General features: G+C 35.6%; 1 protein-coding gene across 4 annotated transcripts in view; it reads left to right on the top strand.

Annotated features, from left to right (window-relative positions):
- The window catches only part of DDHD1 (DDHD domain containing 1), an 85,066-nt gene that overhangs the window by 36,960 nt on the left and 25,667 nt on the right, over window positions 1-22,439 (top strand). For 2 of the 4 annotated variants that reach the window (XM_084981286.1, XM_005659960.4), the window contains exons 3-7: window positions 4,144-4,245; window positions 6,165-6,293; window positions 7,873-8,020; window positions 12,394-12,500; window positions 18,669-18,775. In XM_084981286.1, coding sequence (XP_084837412.1) covers window positions 4,144-4,245; window positions 6,165-6,293; window positions 7,873-8,020; window positions 12,394-12,500; window positions 18,669-18,775 — 593 coding nt within the window. The remainder of the gene's footprint in view (window positions 1-4,143; window positions 4,246-6,164; window positions 6,294-7,872; window positions 8,021-12,393; window positions 12,501-18,668; window positions 18,776-22,439) is intronic. The other 2 variants (XM_003121795.5, XM_003121797.5) reach the window with 1 other exon arrangement.

Raw genomic sequence — 22,439 nt, 5'->3', positions numbered from 1 at the left:
ATTCAGGAATTCTTTTGAAGTGCTCTGGAAAGTTCCTAAGAAACTGAGCAGTTCTTGCCTTAAGGACATTAAAATAAGATACTAATTCCTTTTCCTTCTGACCTTAACTGTGTCTTGGTTGATGTAGCTGTTGCCACAAATACGCTGAGTGTGTTTATTATTTTCCTCCTTATTAGTTTTCCTCCTAATCATCAGTAATCATTGAATTAAAAGGATAGATCAAAGTTTAGCATAACTTTTTTTTACATAGAAAGGTAGATAACCCATACAAAGAAAGATAACCCCCCAAAATATAATAGTTGGTTGTGACTTAGATTACGTTTTCTCTGAGAGTTAAAATAAAAAATGATTCTCTTCCCACTCCATCTCTTAGGCTAGGAAATATTTATCTAAGCAGTGTGGCAACTGAAAGCCTAGAAGTTCACTGGGATGAATCATACAAATAAAATCAGGCCTTCAAATAAGTAATTTTTTAAATACTTAAACTTAGTACTAAAGTAATGTCTCACTCATAATTTATCTAAGCAGTAATCAGTAGAAAATGGTTGAACTTAATGGGTTAGTCCTGCACCTCCCTCTGGTCAAAACTTGCATAACCTCAATCCAATTATGAGAAAACATCAGACAAACTCAAATTGAGGGACATTCTACAAAATAACTCACAGATGTTCTTCAGAAGTGTCAAGGTCATAATTAACTAGATGGGAGGAATCCTTTCACAATGTATATTAAATCACCACAATTATACTTTAAATATCTTATAATTTTATTTGGCAATTGTACCTCAGTAAAGCTGAAAAAAAAATTTAAGTGTTAAGGTCATGAAAGACAAGAAAAGGTTGAGGAATTTGTCATAGACTAGAGGAAACAAACAGGACAACAAAATGCTACATGGATTGGATCCTAGAACAGAAAAGACATGAGTAGAAAAACTGGAGAATAAAGTCAATATGTTAGTTGACAGTATTGTACCAATGTAATTTCTTAGTTTTGACAATTATGCTATATAGTTATGCTAACAATAGGAGAAGCTGGGTGAAGCATATATATCATAACTCTTTGTGCTATTTTTGCAACTTTTCTGTAGGTGGAAAATTACTCCACAGTAGAAAGGTGTTTTATTTTTTTTCTCAAGGCCAGTAGAGGAATTAAAATAGTAAAAAAAATAATGCAAAAGAAACAGTGAAAGGAGAGATAAGAAACACAGATAAAACAAAGAGAATACATGGGAAATGATAGACCTAAATTCACCCATATCAAAAACTATAGTAAATATAAGTGAAGTAACACTCCAGTTAAAAGACAGGTTGACAGATTTGTTTGGATTGCAAGATCCAATTGTATGCTGTCTACAAGAGTCACACTCGGTTATAAAATCACAGATAAGATGAAAGTTAAAAAAGGACTTTTTACCATTCAAGCTAATTTGGGGTACTATGACAGCAATAGATGTTGGTGGATCTCTAAGGATTTACAGCATTTAACAATTTGACATGTAAAGTACATCCTATCACTATTGCCTGGTAAGGATATCCCAGATTGAATATAAAATTTCAGAAGTCAAAAAAGGTGCAGACATGGGAAGAAGAAAGGAATATTTAATCTTTCTAAACATTTTTTTCTTCTCCTCTCTTTTTGGATTCTTACCTTCTAGCTGTTTTTAATTGTCATAAATGTATTTAATTCCTTTGAGATCTAAGAAGATTGACAGGGGTTTTCTCATTTTCTCAGGTTTAAGATTTACAAGCGTACTTCTAAAGCTGAGGTTTTCCAATCTGGATAACCAGCTTTTTAGAAAGGGAATAGTTACAGAGTTGTTCTAGTCTAGGGATTAGCTTATCATCAGCAGCTGCCTTTTTTGATAATCTGTTATCAAATGCTTTCAGAATTATATAATGAACATTTCTCTAATAAATTATACTAAGGAAATTTATTGACTTTAATACATAAGTGAAAAATTTTATGGAATATTAGCATTTAACAAGTTAGCATTTTCAGTGGTATTTTGAATTTGTGCATACTTTTGCTAACACTATTCAAGAATTCTTAACTAAAACTTACTTTAGTGAGCCTTGTTAGAATGATAGTAAACGCTTTATACTATACTAATGACAGTACTTACTCTTTGATTTGGGTTAAAAAAAGTAAACTGTGCTGCAGGATAATTGTAACAAAGCAGATGATTTTCAAGTGAAAATAAGAATTAAATTTGAGAAGGTAAAGAAACATGTCTATTTAATTTTGTGAAAATGTTTTAAATAAGATTCTCTGATTTTAGTATATTGGGGTGTTTGTCTTTTTGTTAATCCTTAAATTATACTATTCCTGTAACTGAAAAAAAAGCCTTTGATTTTTGTATCTTGACAACCTTTTAGAAAGTGTTTATGTAATTTTAAAATGTGATCAAGTGGTTTTCATATTTCCTCCTAGTTCTTTTTTTAGTAAATATGGAATTGTTTCATACTAGTTTTACTAGTAGATTGATAAAATCTAGGTTTGAGTAGTAAAGTCTCAAATCATGCCAAATTTGATTTACTTGGATATGTTCGTGTTTTCCTAGTAATTCATTTTTTTGTTTGTTTAAAAATGTTTCCTACAAGTGGTATGTCTACTTCTCAATAACTGACAAGAAGGCACATGAAAGAAGAAACATGTTCAGTGAAGAAAATTGCTTCAGTTGTCATTTTCTACTATGGCAGTGAAATATTTTTATAATCCTAATGTTACAAACTAGCTTTTAATTCTTATCTGTACTTTTTTATAGTCATCTTAATTACATATAATTAAAGTTATTAAGTGTTTTGTAAGCATTTCTCAATCACACATATTTTTTAAAACTATATCTGTATATACAACAGCTTTTTTAATTTCTAGTACTATACAATGGGAATTAGGTATTTTTGTAGGTTAAATACCTTTAAATGTCACATTAATATAGAAGTGAGGATGAAAATCAAATGTGTTAGAACATAAATTTGAACTAAATCAAAAAGATTCTGTGATTTATTAACTGAAATGCTAAACTGATTTGTAAGATTCAATTTTAAGTGGATTTTTAGATAATTGCATATTTAAAATGTAACAGTATTTGACAGGGGAAATGTTTTAAGGTTAGCTACCAATCTGCCAAATAGCAAGTCTGTGTCTGGCTTTACTTTGTTGTCTGTTTTATGCTTACAAGATGTCACAGCATACATTTTCCACTAATGACTTTTTATTGTCATTCTACCACTAATCTTTCATTAAAATAATAAAATGTCAGAGTCCCATCGTGGCTCAGCAAAAATGAATCTGACTAGCATGCATGAGGATGCAGGTTCGATCCCTGGCCTTGCTCAGAGGGTTTAGGATCCAGCACTGCCGTGAGCTGTGTGTAGGTTGCAGAAGCGGCTCGGATCTACTGTGGCTGTGATGTAGTCCAGCAACCACAACTCTGATTTGACCCCTAGCCTGACCTCCATATGCCACGAGTGTGGCCTAAAAAAATAAAATAATAATAATAAAATAACATGAATAAATAAATCAGTTCAAAGTAGAACTTTCAATTTAATTTCTTTGCAAATTTTTCATCTTTAAAAGTATTTTAACAACTTGCACAGAGTTATGAAAAGAATATTTTATTTCTGCCAAAAGGCTCTTTTATACCTCTGTAAGGAAGAGCATCTAGTAGAATGTATACTGTGGTATCTTGTCAGGAAAACTGCATTAGATATTTAAGATGTTATTTATTGCATTTTCAGTTTGCACATCAGATGTTCGCTGTGTCATAGTCACAAATTTGGTGAACGTGAATAACTTTAGTTTCATAAAGATGGGATTTATAAATCTTTTACACATACAAAAATGCCATGTTCTATTTTTTTTATTCTTTGCAAAGACATTAAAAATGGTGATCACATAGTTGTCTTTAACTGATAAATTTAGACATAATTTGCCCTTTTACTTTCAGTAAAAGTAAAGCATATATTTGATAAACATTATTAAACTAGTATTTTGCTTTATTTTTAATTAGAAATTTTATTAAGAATTTTGAATAATGTTTGTCAAATACAGCTCATTTTTTAAAGTTAATACCACAAAAAGGCAGAAATGGCAAACCTCATTTAAAATTTACTTTGAAGCTCAGTGTTTTTGCTTTCTTAGTTGTCTACCACCTCCCTCCCTTCTCCCTCCCTTCTCTGTTCAAATGGAGAGGATATAAGGAGAGTACAGATGCAGCAGGTCTTAAACGAAAGCGTTCCCAAGGTACAGTAATTGTAGTTTTATTTCTCCATGTAGTTATATTCCTGGCTTGTAGCATTCACTTGTATTTAGAGCATTCAGTTGTATTTAGAGCATAGAAATTAGTAGGTTTTTAGAAATGTATCCATTCTGTTATTTTTCTTAGTGTTACTTAATTGTAAGTAATTGTGTATAAACATTTATAAACAATGTGTGTAGTCCAATAATAGGATATTCACCTATATTAAGAGGCTTTACTTTAAGACAGTGTGTGAATGATTTAGGGAACACAGTTTTGTCAGCTTAATACTATTCTTTTAATATCTTGGTCTTACAGTTTTAGTGTTTTAAGCATATGTTGCTCACAGCTATTTGAACAAAGATGCAGTTTCAAAACATTAGATTATAAGGCTTAAAATACTGACTTGGATTAGACATAAAATTAGAAAAGTAAATAATTGTTAAACTCTTGCAAAGTATTTTTTTAATTTATGAAGTTATTTTATTTAGAAAGATGAGTTTGTACCTTGCTTTTGTGTTTTGTTTGCAACTGAAGATATTACTCGTGTTTGTTATGTTAATTGAGTTCAATGTTGGTCTTAATACTCAGTGTTAGTCTTGTGTTCAATGTTAGTAAAGTGTCCTGGCAGGTAAGTAAGATGTAAATTGGTTTTTCATACATTTTTGAAGTAGCATTTGTAACATAACTAAGAAATACATTTTCCTGGAAAGGATCTGTTTTTCTATGTATTCTAGTAGGGAATAGCTTTTCACAAAAAGGTCTTTATGATCTTAGATCTTGACCAGGACTCTATCCTTTCATATTTAGCTTAAAGTTATTTTCAACCCATCTTCAAATCAGAGGAGTTGAACTCTGCCGCTAACTAGCTTTGTGGCAGATCACTTAAGCGCTTGTACCTTTGTGTCTTGATATATAATAGGAGATAACATTTTGCTTAAAGAGGATTTTAAGAAAATAAATTAGGCCTGGTTTTCTGAAGGTATGTGAATTTTTCTTACCTCTATATCAGAGAGAGGAAACGTTTAAGTCCTTCAGAATAGAAGAACTATTCAATTATGAATTGATGGACATGCTTTGACAATTTTCTTAATCTGCTGCTTCCACAAAAATTACTTAATTTGTGATATGTGTCAGGACTGTGGTAGGACTCTGGTGCTAGTGATACAAACTGGTCAAGGTATGGTATCTGCCTTACAGAGTTTATATATTTCTGGAGTATATAGGTTTAACTTCTTTTTTTTAAGAGTTCATTTTCACCAAGCATACTTCCGTTAAAGAAATGCAGTAACCATACTGACTTGAATACCTTGGTAGGAAAAAATTTCCTTAATTTCTTATTAAAACATCTTTCAACCTTGGAGTTCCATTATGGTAAGCAATATCCAGTAGTAATTGGCTTTAATAGCCATTCCAAAAATACCTTGTATTCTAATAAATTAGATTATTCTCTTCCCAGTTTAAAGGTAAATTTTTTTCATCTGAGTCCATTTTGTCTTGTGCTGAGTGAAATTTTCACAGATCAAAAATTAAAATCCACAAAAGAAATGAAACTTAAGTTCCTATGTCAAAGGTATTGAGGACTTTCATGAAGGTGTATATCCCCTTAGACCTAAGGAGTGGTCACATGACCTGGCAAAGTAGTTTCGTTAAATATAAAAACATCTTTACTATAAAGGTTAAAATTATGGTAGTTAAGCCAGTTTATGCCATGTTGTTCCAACTAGTTGCCTTTTCCTGTAGCATGTTTAATCATTTATGAAATAAAGTCCCTATCCGTTACTTGTTTCAAATCAATATGTTTCAGTGAAATAGTTTTTTATTGAACTATGTTCAAATATAATTTTTTAAAATCTGCATATTACAGTTTTCACACAAATGAAGTTTGGGGAATCTTCAAATTAGTTTTTCCTTTTCGCAACAGCTATTCATAGCTTCAAGTTGAGTCGAAACCATGTGGACTGGCACAGTGTGGATGAAGTATATCTCTATAGTGATGCAACAACATCTAAAATTGCAAGAACAGTTACTCAAAAACTGGGATTTTCTAAAGGTAATTGTTAAATGTTACTGGAGTTTGTCAAAATTCTGGGACTCTGACTTTTATATTCAAAACAGACTATTCAAATTTTATTTTTAAGATATTTTAAATATGTGATAAGTTTAGTGATGGTTACTAACCCTGTGAAACTTTAAGATGACTGAGTTGACATGTATTCATTAATGAAAAATTATATGTTTAGAATGATCTGACAAGATTAACACATACTTTTTTGACTTCTAAAAACACAAAAGGAGTCAAACCTGAGGCAGTGATGTGAAATAAAACATGGCAGTTGAAATATAGTGTCAGGGAAGATGAAGACTGGAAATTTTTCATTGGATTTAGTGAAATGTAGAACATTGATGACTTAGCTGGATTGTTAGGGCAGAGCCAGATTGGCAAGAGTTGAAGTTTTAGTAGAAGGTGAAGAAATGGAGGCAGCGAAAATAGCTCATTAAAGAAGTCTGACTGAAAGAAAAGATGGACTAGTACCTGGAGAAGATGTAAGAACATTATCAAGACAATTTTTTTTTTTTTTTGTCTTTTTGTCACATTGCTACATTTAGCCATATGGAGGTTCCCAGTCTAAATCTGCCAGCCTTTGCCACAGCCACAGCAATGCCAGATCTAAGCCACGTCTGCATCCTACACCACAGCTCAAGGCAATGTGGCTCCTTAACCCACTGAGAGAGGCCAGGGATCAGACCTGCAAGCTCATGGTTCCTAGTTGGATTCGTTTCCACTGTGCCACAACAGGAACTCCCTCAAAACAATTTTTTAATTTTTAAAATTTTTTTGTCTTTTTTTTTTTTCTCTTAGGCCTACGCCTGTGGCATGTGGGAGTTCCCAGGCTCGGGGTTGAATCAGAGCTGCAGCTGCCACTCGTGCCACAGCCACAGCAACACGGGATCCAAGCTACATCCGCAACCTACACCACAGCTCGTGGCAACACCGGATCCTTAACCCATGAGTGAGACTAGGGATCAAACCCACATCTTCATGGATACTAGTTGGGTTTGTTACTGCTGAGCCACAATGGGAACTTCAAAAAATAATTACTTTTAAAAATTTTTGCTAAGTCTGGTATTTTTTTTTACTCTCTCATAATATGTGTACATGAATTTTTTTTATATGTTCATTCATCAGTTGTATTTGTTTTATGAGTTAACCTTATCACATCTTGAGCCCATTTTGCTATTTGGATGATTGTCATTTCACTGATTAGTAAGCCCTTTTTATATAGGCAATTAACTTACTGGGCATCATATTTTCCAGAAATTTTCCCAGTTCACCATTCATCTTTTATCTTTGCTTCATGATATTTTTATAAATAGAGGAGTTTTTAATTTTTATATGTTCAGCTCATCCTTTTTTCCTTTCTTTTGACCTATGGTTTCTGGCTTTGCTGTCATGTCCAGCTTAGCACTTTATATCAGAGCTGATCAATATATATATATCATCTTATAAATTTTATCCCCCCAACCAGTGAAATTCTTTCTTAATATTTGTTTTATTTAGTTTTTCAATATATTGTGAAAATGCTATTTCTGTAATAAATAATAAACCTAAAATCATAATTTTCCTACAGCATCAAGTAGTGGGACCAGACTTCATAGAGGTTATGTAGAAGAAGCCACATTAGATGACAAGCCATCTCAGACTACCCATATTGTATTTGTTGTGCATGGCATTGGGCAGAAAATGGACCAAGGAAGAATCATCAAAAATACAGCCATGTGAGTTCTTTAATAATACATTCCTTATCTGGTCAGAATTTAAACTTCTGTATTATAGATTCCTTCCACTTATCTGAAATATCCAAAATAGGCAAAATCATAGAGCCAAAAAAATAGATTTATGATTCAAGGGCCTGGGGGAGGAAGTATGGGAAGTGACTGCTGCGGGTATGATGTTTCTAATGGGAGTGATGAAAATGCTCTGAACTTAGATAAGTGGCGACGGTGGTACACCTCAGGGATATGCCAAAAACCACTGAATTGTTTAAAAAAAAAACAACTATTGAGGTTGTGTCAAAAAGACGCAGAAGTCAACTTGAAGAGACTTTCTAACCAAAAAAGAAAACGGTTTGGGTAGCAGTGAGGATTTTAATTACAGTGGGTTAGAATACTTCAAATATGTTTATTAATTGCTTTGGATTTGTTTTTGTTGCTCTTTTTTCTTTCCTTCTCTTCTTCTTTTCTGTTGTAAGGCTGGTTTAGTGTTGCTGAATTCTCTCAGTTTTTGCTTATCTGTGAAGGTTTTGATTTCTCCTTCAAATCTGAATGAGAGCCTTGCTGGGTAAAGTAATCTTGGTTGGAGGTTTTCTCCTTTCATCACATTAAGTATATCATGCCACTCCCTTCTGGCCTATAGAGTTTCTGCTGAAAAATCTACCAATAACCTTATCGGGGTTCCCTTGTATGTTATTTGTTTCTTTTCCCTAGCTGCTTTCAAGATTTTCTCTTCGTCTTTAATTGTGGTCAGTTTAATTAATATGTGTCTTGGTTTATTCCTTCTTAGGTTTATTTTATATGGTACTTGTTGTGCTTCCTGGATTTGAGTGAGTGGTTCCTTTCCTGTGTTAGGGAAGTTTTCGGCTATTATCTCTTGGAATATTTTTTCTGTCCCCTTCTCTCTCTCTTCTCCTTCTGGTACCCCTGTAATACAGATGTTGGTGTGTTTAGCGTTGTCCCAGAGTTCTCTGAGACTCTCTGCATTTGTTTTCAATCTTTTTTCTCTTTTCTGTTCTGCATCTGTAATTTCCACTAATCTGTCCTCCACCTCGCTTATTTGTTCTTCTGCCTCCTGTATTCTGCTGTTGGCTGCTTCTAGTGAATTTTTTATTTCAGTTATTGTATTTTGCGTCTCTTCTTGTTTAAGTTTTATATCTTGTACCTCTTTGGTCAGTGTTTCCTGTAAGTTATCCATCTTTGCCTCCAGTTTATTTCCAATGTCTTGCATCATCTTCAGCATCCGCAATCTAAAGTCTTTTTCCTGGAGGCTGAGAATCTCCTCACTGCTTAGCTGATTTTCTGGGGGTTTTCCTTTCTCCCTCATCTGAGTTATAGTTCTCTGGCTTTGCATTTTTATAGGTTTTTGATGTGGTGACCTTTTTATAGATAATAGAGTTGTAGCCTCTCTTACTTCTGGTGTCTGCCCCCCTGTGGCTGAAGTCGGTATGGGGGGCTAGCTGTAGGCTTCCTGATGGGAGGGGCTGATGCCTGCCCGCCCCCCTGGTAGGTGGAGCTGATTCACAGTCCCTCTGGTGGGTGGGGCTTAGTCTCTGGATGGGATTAGAGGCAGCTGTGTGCCTGAGGGGTCTTTAGGTAGCCTGTTTACTGAGGGGCGGGGCTGTGATCCCACCTGGGTTGTTGTTTGCCCTGGGGCTTCTCAGGCTGACTGATGGGCAGGGCAGATTTTCCCAAAATGGCCACCTCCAGAGAAAGGCAGCTGCTGAATGTTCCCAAGAGCTTTGCCTTCAATATCCTTCCCTCACAACAAGCCACATTCACCCCAGTTTCCCCAGGATGTCCTCCAAGAACTGCAGTCAGGTTTGACCCAGGTTCCTGTAGAGACCTCACTCTGCCCTGGGATCCAGTGCACGTGAAAGTTCATGTGCGCCTTTTAAGAATGGGGTCTCCATTTCCCCCAGTCCTGTAGAGCTCCTGTGTACAGGCCCCACTGGCCTTCAATGCCAGACGCTCCAGGGGCTCTTTCTCCCAGTGCCAGATCCCTGCACATGAGGGTTTGATGTGGAGCTCAGCGCTCTCACTCCTATAGGTTAGTCTCTGTGAACCAGTTAGTTTCCAGTCTGTGGAGCTTCCCACCCAGGAGGTATGGGGTTGTTTATATTGTGAAATCACCCCTCCTTCCTTTTGATGTGTCCTCCTCTTTTTCTTCTGGAGGAGGATAACTTTTTTAAGGTTTCCGGTCCATTTGGGTGAAGAATGCTCAGTCTTTAGTTGTGAATTTTGTTGTTTTTAGGAGAGAATTTGAGCTCCAGTCCTTCTATTCCTCCATTCTAATCCCATCTTCAAATAAATATAAATCTGTTAGTAATGACATCAAAAAATATAAAAACTCTAGCAACTCAGTATTTTGAAAATTGTTAATAAGAAATTAGAAGAATTAACCATTTATCCTGCCTTTTCTCAGTTCATACAGATACTATTTGATTGTGTCACAAGGCAGCCAGTATTTGATATGAGGAAATTTCTCTTTCCAGAAATATCAGGAGTGATGGGATTTTTAAAAAGCACTGTTTTGCAACCATAGTAAATTAATAGAGCTAAGCAATGATCATAACAACTACTAGAATCACCAAAAAGAAAGAAAACCAGGTATATATACCTATGGAATAGTAGTCTTGCCAAAACAGTGGAACTTGGATCTGATCAGACCTCTTGATCTCACTACCAAATAGGAAAGAAAGAACTTGTTAAATAACACCATGGGGGAGTTCTCGCCATGGCTAAGCAGAAACGAATCCAACTAGTATCCATGAGGATGTGGGTTCAACCCCTGCCCTTGCTCAATGGGTTAAGATCCGGCATTGCCATGAGCTATGGTATAGGTTGCAGACGCAGCTCAGATCCTGCATTGCTGTGGCTGTGGTGTAGGCCTGCAGCTGTAGCTCAGTGGGTGGGCTGGGAATCTCCATATGCCATGGGTGCGGCCCTAAAAAAAAAAAACAAAAAAAAAATGCAAACACCATGGGGATGCAGTCATTAAAAATCAGACTCAGAGAAACTCTACAGGACACAAAAAGAATTACAAAGCCAAAAAAGAAAGGAATCTGTGGATTAAAAGACACTTAAGTGATATATCTGCTAGTTGCAATGCATGGATGGTATTTGGAATTCAATTTAAAAGTGTGAAAAAAAAATTTTTTTTTTTTGTCTTTTTGCCATTTCTTGGGCCACTCCCTTGGCATATGGAGTTTCCAAGGCTGGGGGTCAAATCGGAGCTGTGGCCGCCAGCCTACACCATAGCCACAGCACTGAGGGATCCGAGCCGCGTCTGCGACCTACACCACAGCTCACAGCAATGCCAGATCCTTAACCCACTGAGCAAGGCCAGGGATTGAACCCGCAACCTCATGGTTCCTAGTCGGATTCATTAACCACTGTGCCACGATGGGAACTCCAAAAAATTTTTTTATGTTATCATAAAATGGCATTTATAGTCTAACTGGGAAAATGGGACTGCTAAACATATTTGATGAAATTAACCATTTTTTGGTGTGGTAGTATTGAATAAGTTATGTTTTCCTTATATTTTAGAAATGTGAATTAAACTATTAATAGATGATCTGCTGTGGTATCTGAGATTTGCTTGGGGGCAGGGTGCTACCATAAGGGGATAGCATGAGGGAGGGTTTTTTGGATGATAAAACTTTTCTGTGTCTTGATTGTGGTGGTGCTAACCATGAATCTATACAGCTGACACCAAAAAAGAAAAAAGTCAGCTTTATTGTACCTTAATTTTTAAAATAAAATTTTAAAGTCTGTATTTTGGGAGAACAAGTGGAAGAATAGATGGAGTAAGATAGGCCATGACATGCTAGTATTTGGAGCTGGGATATTTTATTATAGTATTCTCTCTAGTGAAGACTTATGTATATAATTATTTCAAATATAATATGGAAGCTTGGGAGTTCCCATTGTGGCTCAGGGTTACGAACCCAAGTAGTATCCATGAGGATGTGGGTTTGATCCCTGGCCTCATTCAATGGGTTAAGGATCCAGTGTTGCCATGAGCTGTGGTGTACGTCACAGATGCAGCTCAGATCTGGTGTTGCTGTGGCTGGGGCACAGGCTGGCAGCTGCAGCTCTGATTCAACCCCAAGCCTGGGAACCTCCATATGCCGCCAGGTGAGGCTCTGAAAAAAAATTATGGAAGCTCGGAATATTTGAAATTATAAATGGCAAATTTAGGAAAATAGCTTTGAAATGAAGGTGTCCTATTATTGTAAACTATTGCATAGTGTAGCAGTAACTGAAATATAATATGTTATAAGCAAATGGAAGTATTATGATTAAAGACATTTTATATGACATAAATATACATGTGAAGTTACTCTGAAAAAGTTTTGTTTCTGTTTTTATAGGATGAGAGAGGCAGCAAGAAAAATAGAAGAAAGACATTTTTCCAACCATGCAACACATGTTGAATTTCTGCCTGTTGAGTGGCGGTCAAAGCTTACTCTGGATGGAGGTATATTATGTTTAAAAATTAAATGGTTTAGTCAGTGGCAACAAAGTATTGCTTATTGGGAATGAAGTGTTTTTATTTGTCTTGAGGTGTACTCTTTGTTCTAGATTATTTAAGAAAATGAAAGTCATTGATTTTTTTTTAAAATAATTATATCAGTATATCATTTGGGACCACCATATAGATTTCACAGATAGCAGTTTTCACGCCTGCCCTTTGTAGATTTAGGAGAGAACATATGAAGGAAACCAAATGTTTTCTAAAGTTTTTGACAGAAAAATGACTTGTCAGTACATTTAAAACATTTGCTGTCCACTGTTTCATATGAGCTTACAATTTCTTCCTAATAATTTCTTTTCCTTACATTTGGAAGATAAAAATCATGTTTTTTGTTTTATTATTGTTCCTACATTCTTTAGGCTGGTGAATTATAATCTAGCATAGAGAAATCATATAATATATGCATCTTTTTTTACACAAAGTTTTGTCCTTTGAATATTAAAACCATTAAAATAGAATTTTTAGGTTGAACATTTACATAATCTGAAATATGGGTTAGACTGGACAGGGTAACAGCTGCCGTTGGTGGAGCCTTTAGTATGTGCTTGGCACTCTGCAGTTCACCTTACATGGAGTATCTCATTTAATTTTTTCACAAATCTATTTAGTACCTACTTTATTTTCTCTATTTCGCTGGTAAGGGAAGCTGAAACTCAGTAAAATGCGAATTTAACTAAGAATGCCAGGCAGAATCTAGGGCGACATGATGCCAGAGCCCTTGTTCATCTGAACTGCTTCTCTAGATGATTTCCAAGGTTTCTTCCTAGACTATGATTCTGCCTCACAGTTGGATGGGAACACCAGTTATAGGTTATAAACCAAAATGACATCAAAAGTTGTGATGAATGTAACCAAAAAAATGCTAGTGATCAGAGAACACTTCTCAGCAGCAACAGCTCATATGTAAAGTTCAGATGTAATAACAACTATCTTTTGAACTCTTCCTTCCCACTCACCCAGATAAATTTTTTAGGCTGCTCAGCAATGTAGATAATATGGACGAATTAACATTTAAGAAAACCCAAGTCTAATATTCTGTTAGGTTTAAACTACTGTGATAGAATTTTGAAGGCATTATGCTGAGTGAAAGAAGCTAAAGGAAGAACATCACTGTTTCTCTCTCTTCTTAGCACTTCTAACACCAAATGTGATAGAGATTTTCTCCATACCAACCAATCCCTTAGTTCTTGGTAGACATCATCAGAGTGTCCTACAATTTCACTTGTTCTAACACCAACTGTCCAGACATACTATAGACCAACTAAGGTCTCAGTTCTGCAAGGCTGTCCCCCACTTTAGATGCCAATCACAAGTTCCAAATCATCCCCTGCAGTTGTGACTGACTAGCTATAAATGGGGAGGGGAGTCCCATGACCCCATCTTGATGTTCAGTAATTATACTAGGACAACTCACAGAAGTTAGGGAAACATATACACATTTTTTTTTTTTTTTTTATGGTCACACGGAAGTTCCCAGATTAGGGATCAAATTGGAGCCTATGCCACAGCCACAGCAACACCAGATCCAAGCCGTATCTGTGACCTGAACCGCAGCTTGCAGCAACACCAGATCTTTTACCGAGTGAGGCCAGAGATGAAACCTGCATCCTCACAGAGACAACATTGGGTCTTTAACCCACTGATCCACAATGCGAACTCTAAGGGAAGCATTTACAGTTGGCTTTTGAACAGTGCAAGCATTGGGGGGCTGACACTGCCCTGCCAGTCAGAAATCCAAGTATAACTTTATAGTCTGACCCAGTATTCTCAGTTACACATTTGCATATTCAGCCAACTGAAGATGGCCTAGTACTATAGTATGTATTTATTGAAAAGAAACTGCAAATCAGTGGATCTGTGGAGTTCAGACCCATGTTGTTCAAGGACCAACTGTTCTAACATTTACTGGTTTAAGTTACATTTACTAATTTAAAGTATATTACAAAGGTTACAGATGAACAGCCAGATGAAGAGCTACATAGGCCAGGTCAAGCAGAAAGGGTGCAAAGATTTTATGTCCCCTCCAAGTACCGCTGTTCCAGTACCTCCATTTGTTCGACAGTTTGGAAGCTCTTCAGACCCAGTAGTTTAGGGGTTTTATGGAGATTCCATCATGTAGGCATAATTGATTAAATCATTGGTCATTGGTAATTGACCTTAACCTCTAGCTCTTCTCCCTTTCCCAGAGGTTGAGGATGGGACAGAAAGTTCAAAATTGATTCCTCTGCCAACTAACCCCCATTCTCTAAGAGTTACCTTATTAACATAAACTCAGGTATGATTGACAGAGGCACATTATGAATTATAAAAGACATTCCTTTCACCCCTATCAGGAGCTTAAAAGGGTTTTTAGGACCTTGTGCCAGAACCAATGGCAAAGACGAAATATGTATTTCTTCTTATATCACAACATCACAGAAGCCAATCTCAAAGGTTATATATAAATTATATGTTCTTCCACTTATATGATATACTGGAAAAGACAAAACTACAAGGACAGGAACAGATCAGTGGTTGCCACAATTTGGAAGTGGGGGAATTAAAAATCATAAGGGCAGCATGTGTGTTTTTTAGGGTGATAGAACAGTCTTGTATCCTGATCATGGTGGTAGTTATGCAAAACTATACGTGCATTAAAACTGAGAGTAATTTTTATGTAGATCCTTTTGTATAGTTTGTGTAGACAATCATGCGACCTGCAAATGGAAACAGAACTTTTCCATTTCTTAAAACTATTATTTCTTTTTTTCTTATTGCACTGGCTGAGATTTCAACTAGAATATTTGTTAAAATAGTAGACTTCCTTAGATAAAAACTCTCCAGAAAGTGGGCAGAGAGGGAACATACCTCAGTATACATAGGCTATATGTAATAAGCTCACAGCTAACATCATACTCAGTGGTGAAAAACTGAAAGCATTTTCTCAAAGATCACAAGCAAGTTAAGGATGCTCATTCTTACCACTTTTATTCAACATGGTACTGGAAGCCCTAGCTCCAGCAATCAGATAAGAAAAAGAAATGAATCTACATTGGAAAGGAAGAAGTTAAAAAATCACTGTTTGCACATGACATGATACTATACATAGAAAATCCTAAAGACTCCACCATAAAACTACTACAGCTCATCAATGAATTTGGGAAAGTTGCAGGATACAAAAAAATATTCAAAAAATCTGTTTCATTTCTATACACAACAGTCATAAAAGAAAAATTAAGAAAACAATTCCATTTACCATCACATCAAAAAGAGTAAAATACCTAGAAATAAATCTACCTAAGGAAGGTAAAAGATGTACTCGGAAAACTATAAGACACTGATGAAAGTAATTGAAGACAACACCAACAGATAGATACACCGTGTTCAAGGATTGGAAGAATTAATATTGCTAAAAAGACCATAATCCCCAAGGCAATCTACAGCTTTAGTGCAATCTATATCAAAATACCAGGGGCATCTTTCACAATTTGAACAAATAATTTTAAAATGTATAAGGAAACACAAGAGACCCTGAATAGCCAAAACCATCTTGAGAAATAACAGTCAGAGGAATCCTGCTTCCTGACTTCAAACTATACCACAAAGCAGCAGTAATCAAAATAGTATGAGGAATTCCTGTTGTGGCGTGGCAGAAATGAATCCAACTAGTATCCATGGTGATGGGGGGTCAGTCCTTGGTCTCACTCAGTGGGTGGGGGATCTGGCATTGCCATAAGCTGCAGCATAGGCCACAGATGCAGCTGGGAGCCCGAGTTGCTGTGGCTGTGATGTAGGCCAGCAGTGCTCTGATTCGACCCCTAGCCTGAGAACTTCCATATGCTGCAGGTGCACCCCTAAAAAAAAAAAAAAAGAAAGAAAGAAAACCAGTATGGTACTGGCACCAAACCAACATACAGAACAATGGAACAGAATAGAGAGCCCAAATAAAAATGCATGCACTATGGTTAACTACTCTATGACAAAGGAGACAAGAATATCCAATAGAAAAGAGGCAGTCTCTTCAATAAGTAGTTCTGGGAAAACTGGAGAGCTGCATGTTAAAGAATGAAGTCAAGAGCTTCTCTAACACCATATACAAAAATAAACTCAAAATGGAGTTCCCATTGTGGCTCAGCAGTAACAGACCTGACTAGTATCCATGAGGACGTGGGTTCGATCCCTGGCCCTGTTCAGTGGGTTAAGGGTCTGGTGTTGCCATGAACTTAAGTGTAAGTTGGAGATGGCAGCTTGGATCTGGCATTGCTATGGATGAGGCATAGGCTGGCAGCTGCAGCTCCTATTTGACCCCTGGCCTGGGAACTTTCATATGCCCTATGTGTAGCCTTAAAAAAATAAATGAGTAAATAAACTCAAAATAGATTAAAGATCTAAGTGTAAAACCACTAAACTCATTGAAGAAAACATAGATGGAACACTCTTTGAAATAAATCTTAATTTTTTTTGGCTCTGTCTCCTAAAGCAAAAGAAAAAAAAACCAAAAACAAGCTCTTGGGAGCTAGTCAAGCTTAAAAGCTTTTGCACAGCAAAAGAATCCTTAAACAAAACAAAAGGACAACCTATGGAATGGGAGAAAATATTTGCAAATGATATTACCAATAAGGGGTTAATATCCAACAGCTCATGTAATTCAGCATCAAGAAAAACAACCCAATTAAAAAAGTGGGCAGAAGACCTGAATAAACATAGATATTCAAATGGCCAACAGGCACATGAGAAGATGTTCAACATCGTTAATCATTAGAGAAATGCAAATTATAACCATAATGAGATCTAACTTCACAATGGCTGTCAGAATGCCTGTCATCAATAAGAACACATAAATGTTGGAGAAGATGTGGAAAAAAGAGAACCCTCATACACTATTGGTTGGGAATGTAAATTGGTACAGCCATTGTGGAAAACAGTATGGACATTTCTCAAAAAACTAAATACAGAGCTACTATATGATCTAGTAATTCCACTCCTGAGTGTATATCCAAAAAAAGACAAAAACACTAACTTGAAAAGTTACATACAGCCCCAGTGTTGATAGCTGCATTGTTTACAATAGCGAAGGTATGGAAGCAACCTAAGTGTCCATCAACAGATAAATGCATAAAGATGTCATGTGTGTATGCATATACAATACTACTCAGCCGTAAAAGAGAATGAAATTTTGCCACTTGCAACATGGATGGACTTGAAAGACATTATGCTAAGTGAAATAAAACAGAGAAAGACAAATACTGTATGATATCACTTATATGTCAAATCTTAAAAATAGTGAATATAACAAAAAAAGAAACAGACTCACAGGGAACAAACTAGTGATTTCCAGAAGGGAGGGGCAAGTAGGGATAGAGGATTGAGGGGTACAAACTACTACATATAAAATAAATAAACTAGGAGTTCCCATCGTGGCACAGTGGAAACGAATCTGACTAGGAACCATGAGGTTTCGGGTTCAATCCCTGTCCTTGCTCAGTGGGTTGGGGATCGGCCGCCTTGCGGTGAGTTGTGGTATAGGTCACAGGCATGGCTTGGATCTGGCGTTGCTATGGTTATGGCATAGGCTGGTGGCCTCAGCTCCAATTTGACCCCTAGCCTCCATGTGCCACGAGTGCGGCGCTAAAAAGATAAAAGACAAAAAAAAAAAAAAAAAAAAAAGGTAAAATTAGGAAAAAAAAAAACTACAAGAATATATTGTACAACACAAGGGCTATAGCCAATATTTTTAGTAACTATTAATGGAATATAAGCTTTAAAAATTGTGAATTACTATGTTGTACACCTGAAACTTATATATTGTATATCAATTATACCTCAATGAATTTTTTTAATTTTAAAAATAAAAGTAGATGTCCTTAATTTTGTTTCTGATTTAAAGGAAATGTTGTTAACCTTTCAGCACCAATGAGCACAGTGATTTTTGCAGTAGGTAAATACTCTTCATCATTATTTTAAAATTTAAAGAGGAGGGTAAGGTTCATTAGATTCAAAACTAGTCTTGAATGTGTAAATATTAACTTAAAGCACTCTTATTTCAGGGAATGTAATGTTTTTTTCAAAATTTATTTTTTCTCTAAAACAGATCTCCTGTAAATTAAAAAAAATTTTTTTTTTAATTTGTAGACACTGTTGATTCCATTACTCCAGACAAAGTACGAGGTTTAAGGGACATGTTAAACAGCAGTGCAATGGACATAATGTATTATACAAGCCCACTTTATAGAGATGAAGTAAGTATCATGATTATCTTTTTGCTATTGGGTATTTTTAAAAGTGTTCTGTCCTGGATTTTAACATTTTATTTATTTATTTTTACAAACAAATGAGAAGTTATAGGAATCCTTGAATCTATAAATAGCCTATATTGCATAATGCATTTAATAGTCTTGGGCTTCCCTTGTGGCTCACAACATACATAGGTTTAATAGTCTTAAACTGAGTATTAGGACCCTTAATAAAGTGGATTATCTTAGAAGTGAGAGATTGATTAGAAAATAACATTTTGAAAAAGATCAGTTTTCATAAATCTGATTAATGTTAATTGTTAATGTTAATAATATTATTATCTATGAGTATAGTCCTTACAAAGAATTTAAGGCATTTAGAAATGTCATTTAGATGTTTTGTATACAATAGACTTGCTTTTATTGTGTCATTTCTGTAGTGGATTTGTATAGTTCTTAAATGGTAATGTTGCTGATGCATCACAAAGATAACCCTAAAGATGAGTGAGGGGTGAAAGTTTATTTGAAAGGGATGGGAGAATCTCTTCCAATGCAATTTGTCACTTTACTGGTAAGAGAAAAAGAATTCTGTTTCAAGGGAATAACCGTTTTAATTACTCAACATGCATTATTAACTTGTTTAATTCCTACCCTATAAAGTAGATATGATTTAGTATCTTCATTTGAAGGATGAAGAGACTAATGCAAAGAATAATTACCAAGTAGAGTGGCTCTGCTGCTCTGTGCCGCTTCAAGCCGATCCATTTCTGATTTTGTTCATTCAAAATCACTCCCTAACTTCATCTAGGATACCTTTTATATATCTACAGAAATATGTATGTTTAGTTGCTATAGAAATTTCTTTCTTTTCTAACTACCGTCCCTTTAGGTTTTTTTTACTCATTCCTGTTTCTGTATCCCCTCATTGTCATATGCCAGAAGCTACAAGAACTGCTATTCTGGACTTAATTCTAACCAACAAGGAAGGCCTAGTTGGTGAAGTAAAATACTAATAACTGTTCATACTCTTTTATAGTATACAGTGGGCATTGTTATATATGCCCTAAAGGTTATGATATTGAAATTTAGTATTGCAAGCAAACCAGTGAGGGGAAAAAAGGAAAGAGAATGGCTTAGATCCTATTACTATACACACACATCCCATCTACATATAACACACACATATGGTTGATAGTACAACTAAGAAGGTGTCCTGAATGTTCAAGGCTAAAATGTGCTGAGTCATATCCTCTAAAAGTAATAAGTGTTTTTAAGTTGGCATTAACATCCAGAAAAATTAGAGGGGGGCAAAGTGTCAGAGTCAAAGTTCTGACTACTGGCAAATGATGACTGAGAAGAGAGAGCTTTTTTTCCTCTTATATCTTCAATGATAATATCCTCAGAATGGAACTGAATAAAGCAGATAATCAATAGGAAAAGGAAGCTGATAGCTAAGATAAATGAAATTGAAAAGAACACCCAATATTCTAAATTAGTTGGTTTTTTTGATCCAATTGAATTTCTTGGAAAAGCAGTGAGAACTTCTGTCTGAGATTCACTAGCAGTCTTCAGCAGTGTTTCCCAAACATCCCTGATTAGAACAGTCATTTTTGCTGATCATTAAAAATATAGGCTAAAATACAGCCGCGGGAGGCAGGGGGGGATTGGAATTGAGGATATTAATATGAATTTATGATTTTAAAAATAAGTGGATGTATATATAGATAACATATATATATATATATAAAAGCATACATTAATAGATAAATGCATGTATTTCCTATCTCTGTCCACTGAAAGTGCCAGCAAGCAAAGACATGCCAATCTAATGAACACACCCAGATCTTTGCCTCTAATACTCTTATTCCCCCCTAAGAAATCTAGAGTTCCTTGGAAAAAATGGCTGATTCCAGGGCTGAGGTAGGACAGGTACAAGTCAAACTTGTAAGAACTTGTTTTGACAAAAAGTAGAAAAGTACTCAATGATGTGACAAGACACAGCAACACAGAAATCAAATTAGGAGTTCCCGTCATGACTCAATGGTTATCGAACCCAACTGGCATCCATGAGGACGTGGGTTCGATCCCGGGCCTTGCTCAGTGGGTTGGGGATCCAGCGTGCCATGAGCTGTGGTGTAGGTCACAGATGTGGCTTGGATCTAGCATTGCTGTGGCTGTGGCGTAGGCCGGCAACTGCAGCTCTGATTTGACCCCTAGCCTGGGAACCTCCATATACCACTGGTGCAGCCCTAAAAAGACAAAAGACCAAAAAAAAAAAAAAAAAAAAAAAGTCAAATCAAAGAACCAGATCCCACTGGCCAAATCTGGAACTATTTGAGTATTAAAATAATTAAGTAATGATTATTATTTATTGTAAGTAATTTTTAGTAGTACATTTATAGAATTATAACAAGGATAATGTACTGAGGAATTCTAAATCATTGAAAAATTTAAGTCCATAGCAGTTATTAAATAGATAAACAAACTGAAGAGAAGGGAGGTCTTTGTCTACCGTAGAGTGTGCCAAGGGCATACCAGTAAATGTGGAAGGGATGCTGAAGTTGGGAAAGTCTCGTTTTATAGCTTTCATGGTAAGATCAGGTGGAAGAGGACTGGGCAAGAAGCATCAGTGTATGCTAAAATGAGGGCAGATTTTTTTTTTTTTTTTTTTTGTCAAGGAACAGAACATTTGCATGGTCTATAATGTATCCTCTCAGACTACTTATTAGTTTAAAAATAAGGAAAGGTTTACAGTGGAGAAATCAAGCAACACTTTTATCAAGTATTCCTGAGGGACACCTGGAGAAGGACACAGCATTATTTTTGTAGTGTTCCAATTATGAGGAAATAACAGACAAACATAAAATGAAGAAGTTGTAATAAAGAAAAAAGTGGGAATGAGACTATATTCTTTTAAAATGTTAACATAATAAAAGACAGTAACTGAAAAATGTTCCAGGAGTTCCTATTGTGGCTCAGCAGCTTAAGAATCCAACTAGTATCCATGAAGATGTGGGTTTGACCCCTAGCCTCGCTCGGTGGTTTAAAGGAGCTGTGGTATAGGTCACAGACACATCTTGGATCTGGTGTTACTATGGCTGTGGTGTAGGCTGCAGTTGCAGCTCCGATTCAACCCCCAACCCCGGGAACTTCCATATGTCACAGGTGTGGCACTAAAAAGAAAGAAAAAAAAAAAGAAAAATAATAAAGGAGACTAAAGAGACATGATAGCTAATTATAACATCTCATCTTAGACTGTATCCTATACTGGATCAGGGGAAATGTGACAAAGGACATATTAGATCAATTGATGGAATTAAAATGTGGGTGGTAGATTAGATTAGATGAAATATTATGTCAAAGTAAATTATGAAATTGATAACTACACTATGATTGTGGAAGAGAATATTCCTGGTCTTAGGAAATATACACTGAAGTATTTAAGAGTAAAGGACCATGATGTATGTAATCTATCCTTAAGGAGTTCATTTAAAAATTATGTGTGTGTAATAGAATAAATGATAAAGCAGATAGGAGAAAATGCTAACATTAAATGAATCTTGGATAAAGCCTATATGAAGGATCTTTGTACAATTTTTATTTTGCAGCATTTTATAAATTCAAAATGTTTTCCAAGTAAAAAGTTAAGGAAACTAAAACTTTCCCAGAT

This window comes from Sus scrofa, chromosome 1 (assembly GCF_054392235.1).
Source record: "Sus scrofa isolate SSC_HxYL_T2T_F1_AM1 chromosome 1, Sscrofa_HxYL_maternal_Yorkshire_Landrace_v2.0, whole genome shotgun sequence".
NCBI lineage: Eukaryota > Metazoa > Chordata > Mammalia > Artiodactyla > Suidae > Sus > Sus scrofa.
Note: the sequence above shows the minus strand (reverse complement) of the source record. Positions and strands in the feature narration are given on the sequence as shown.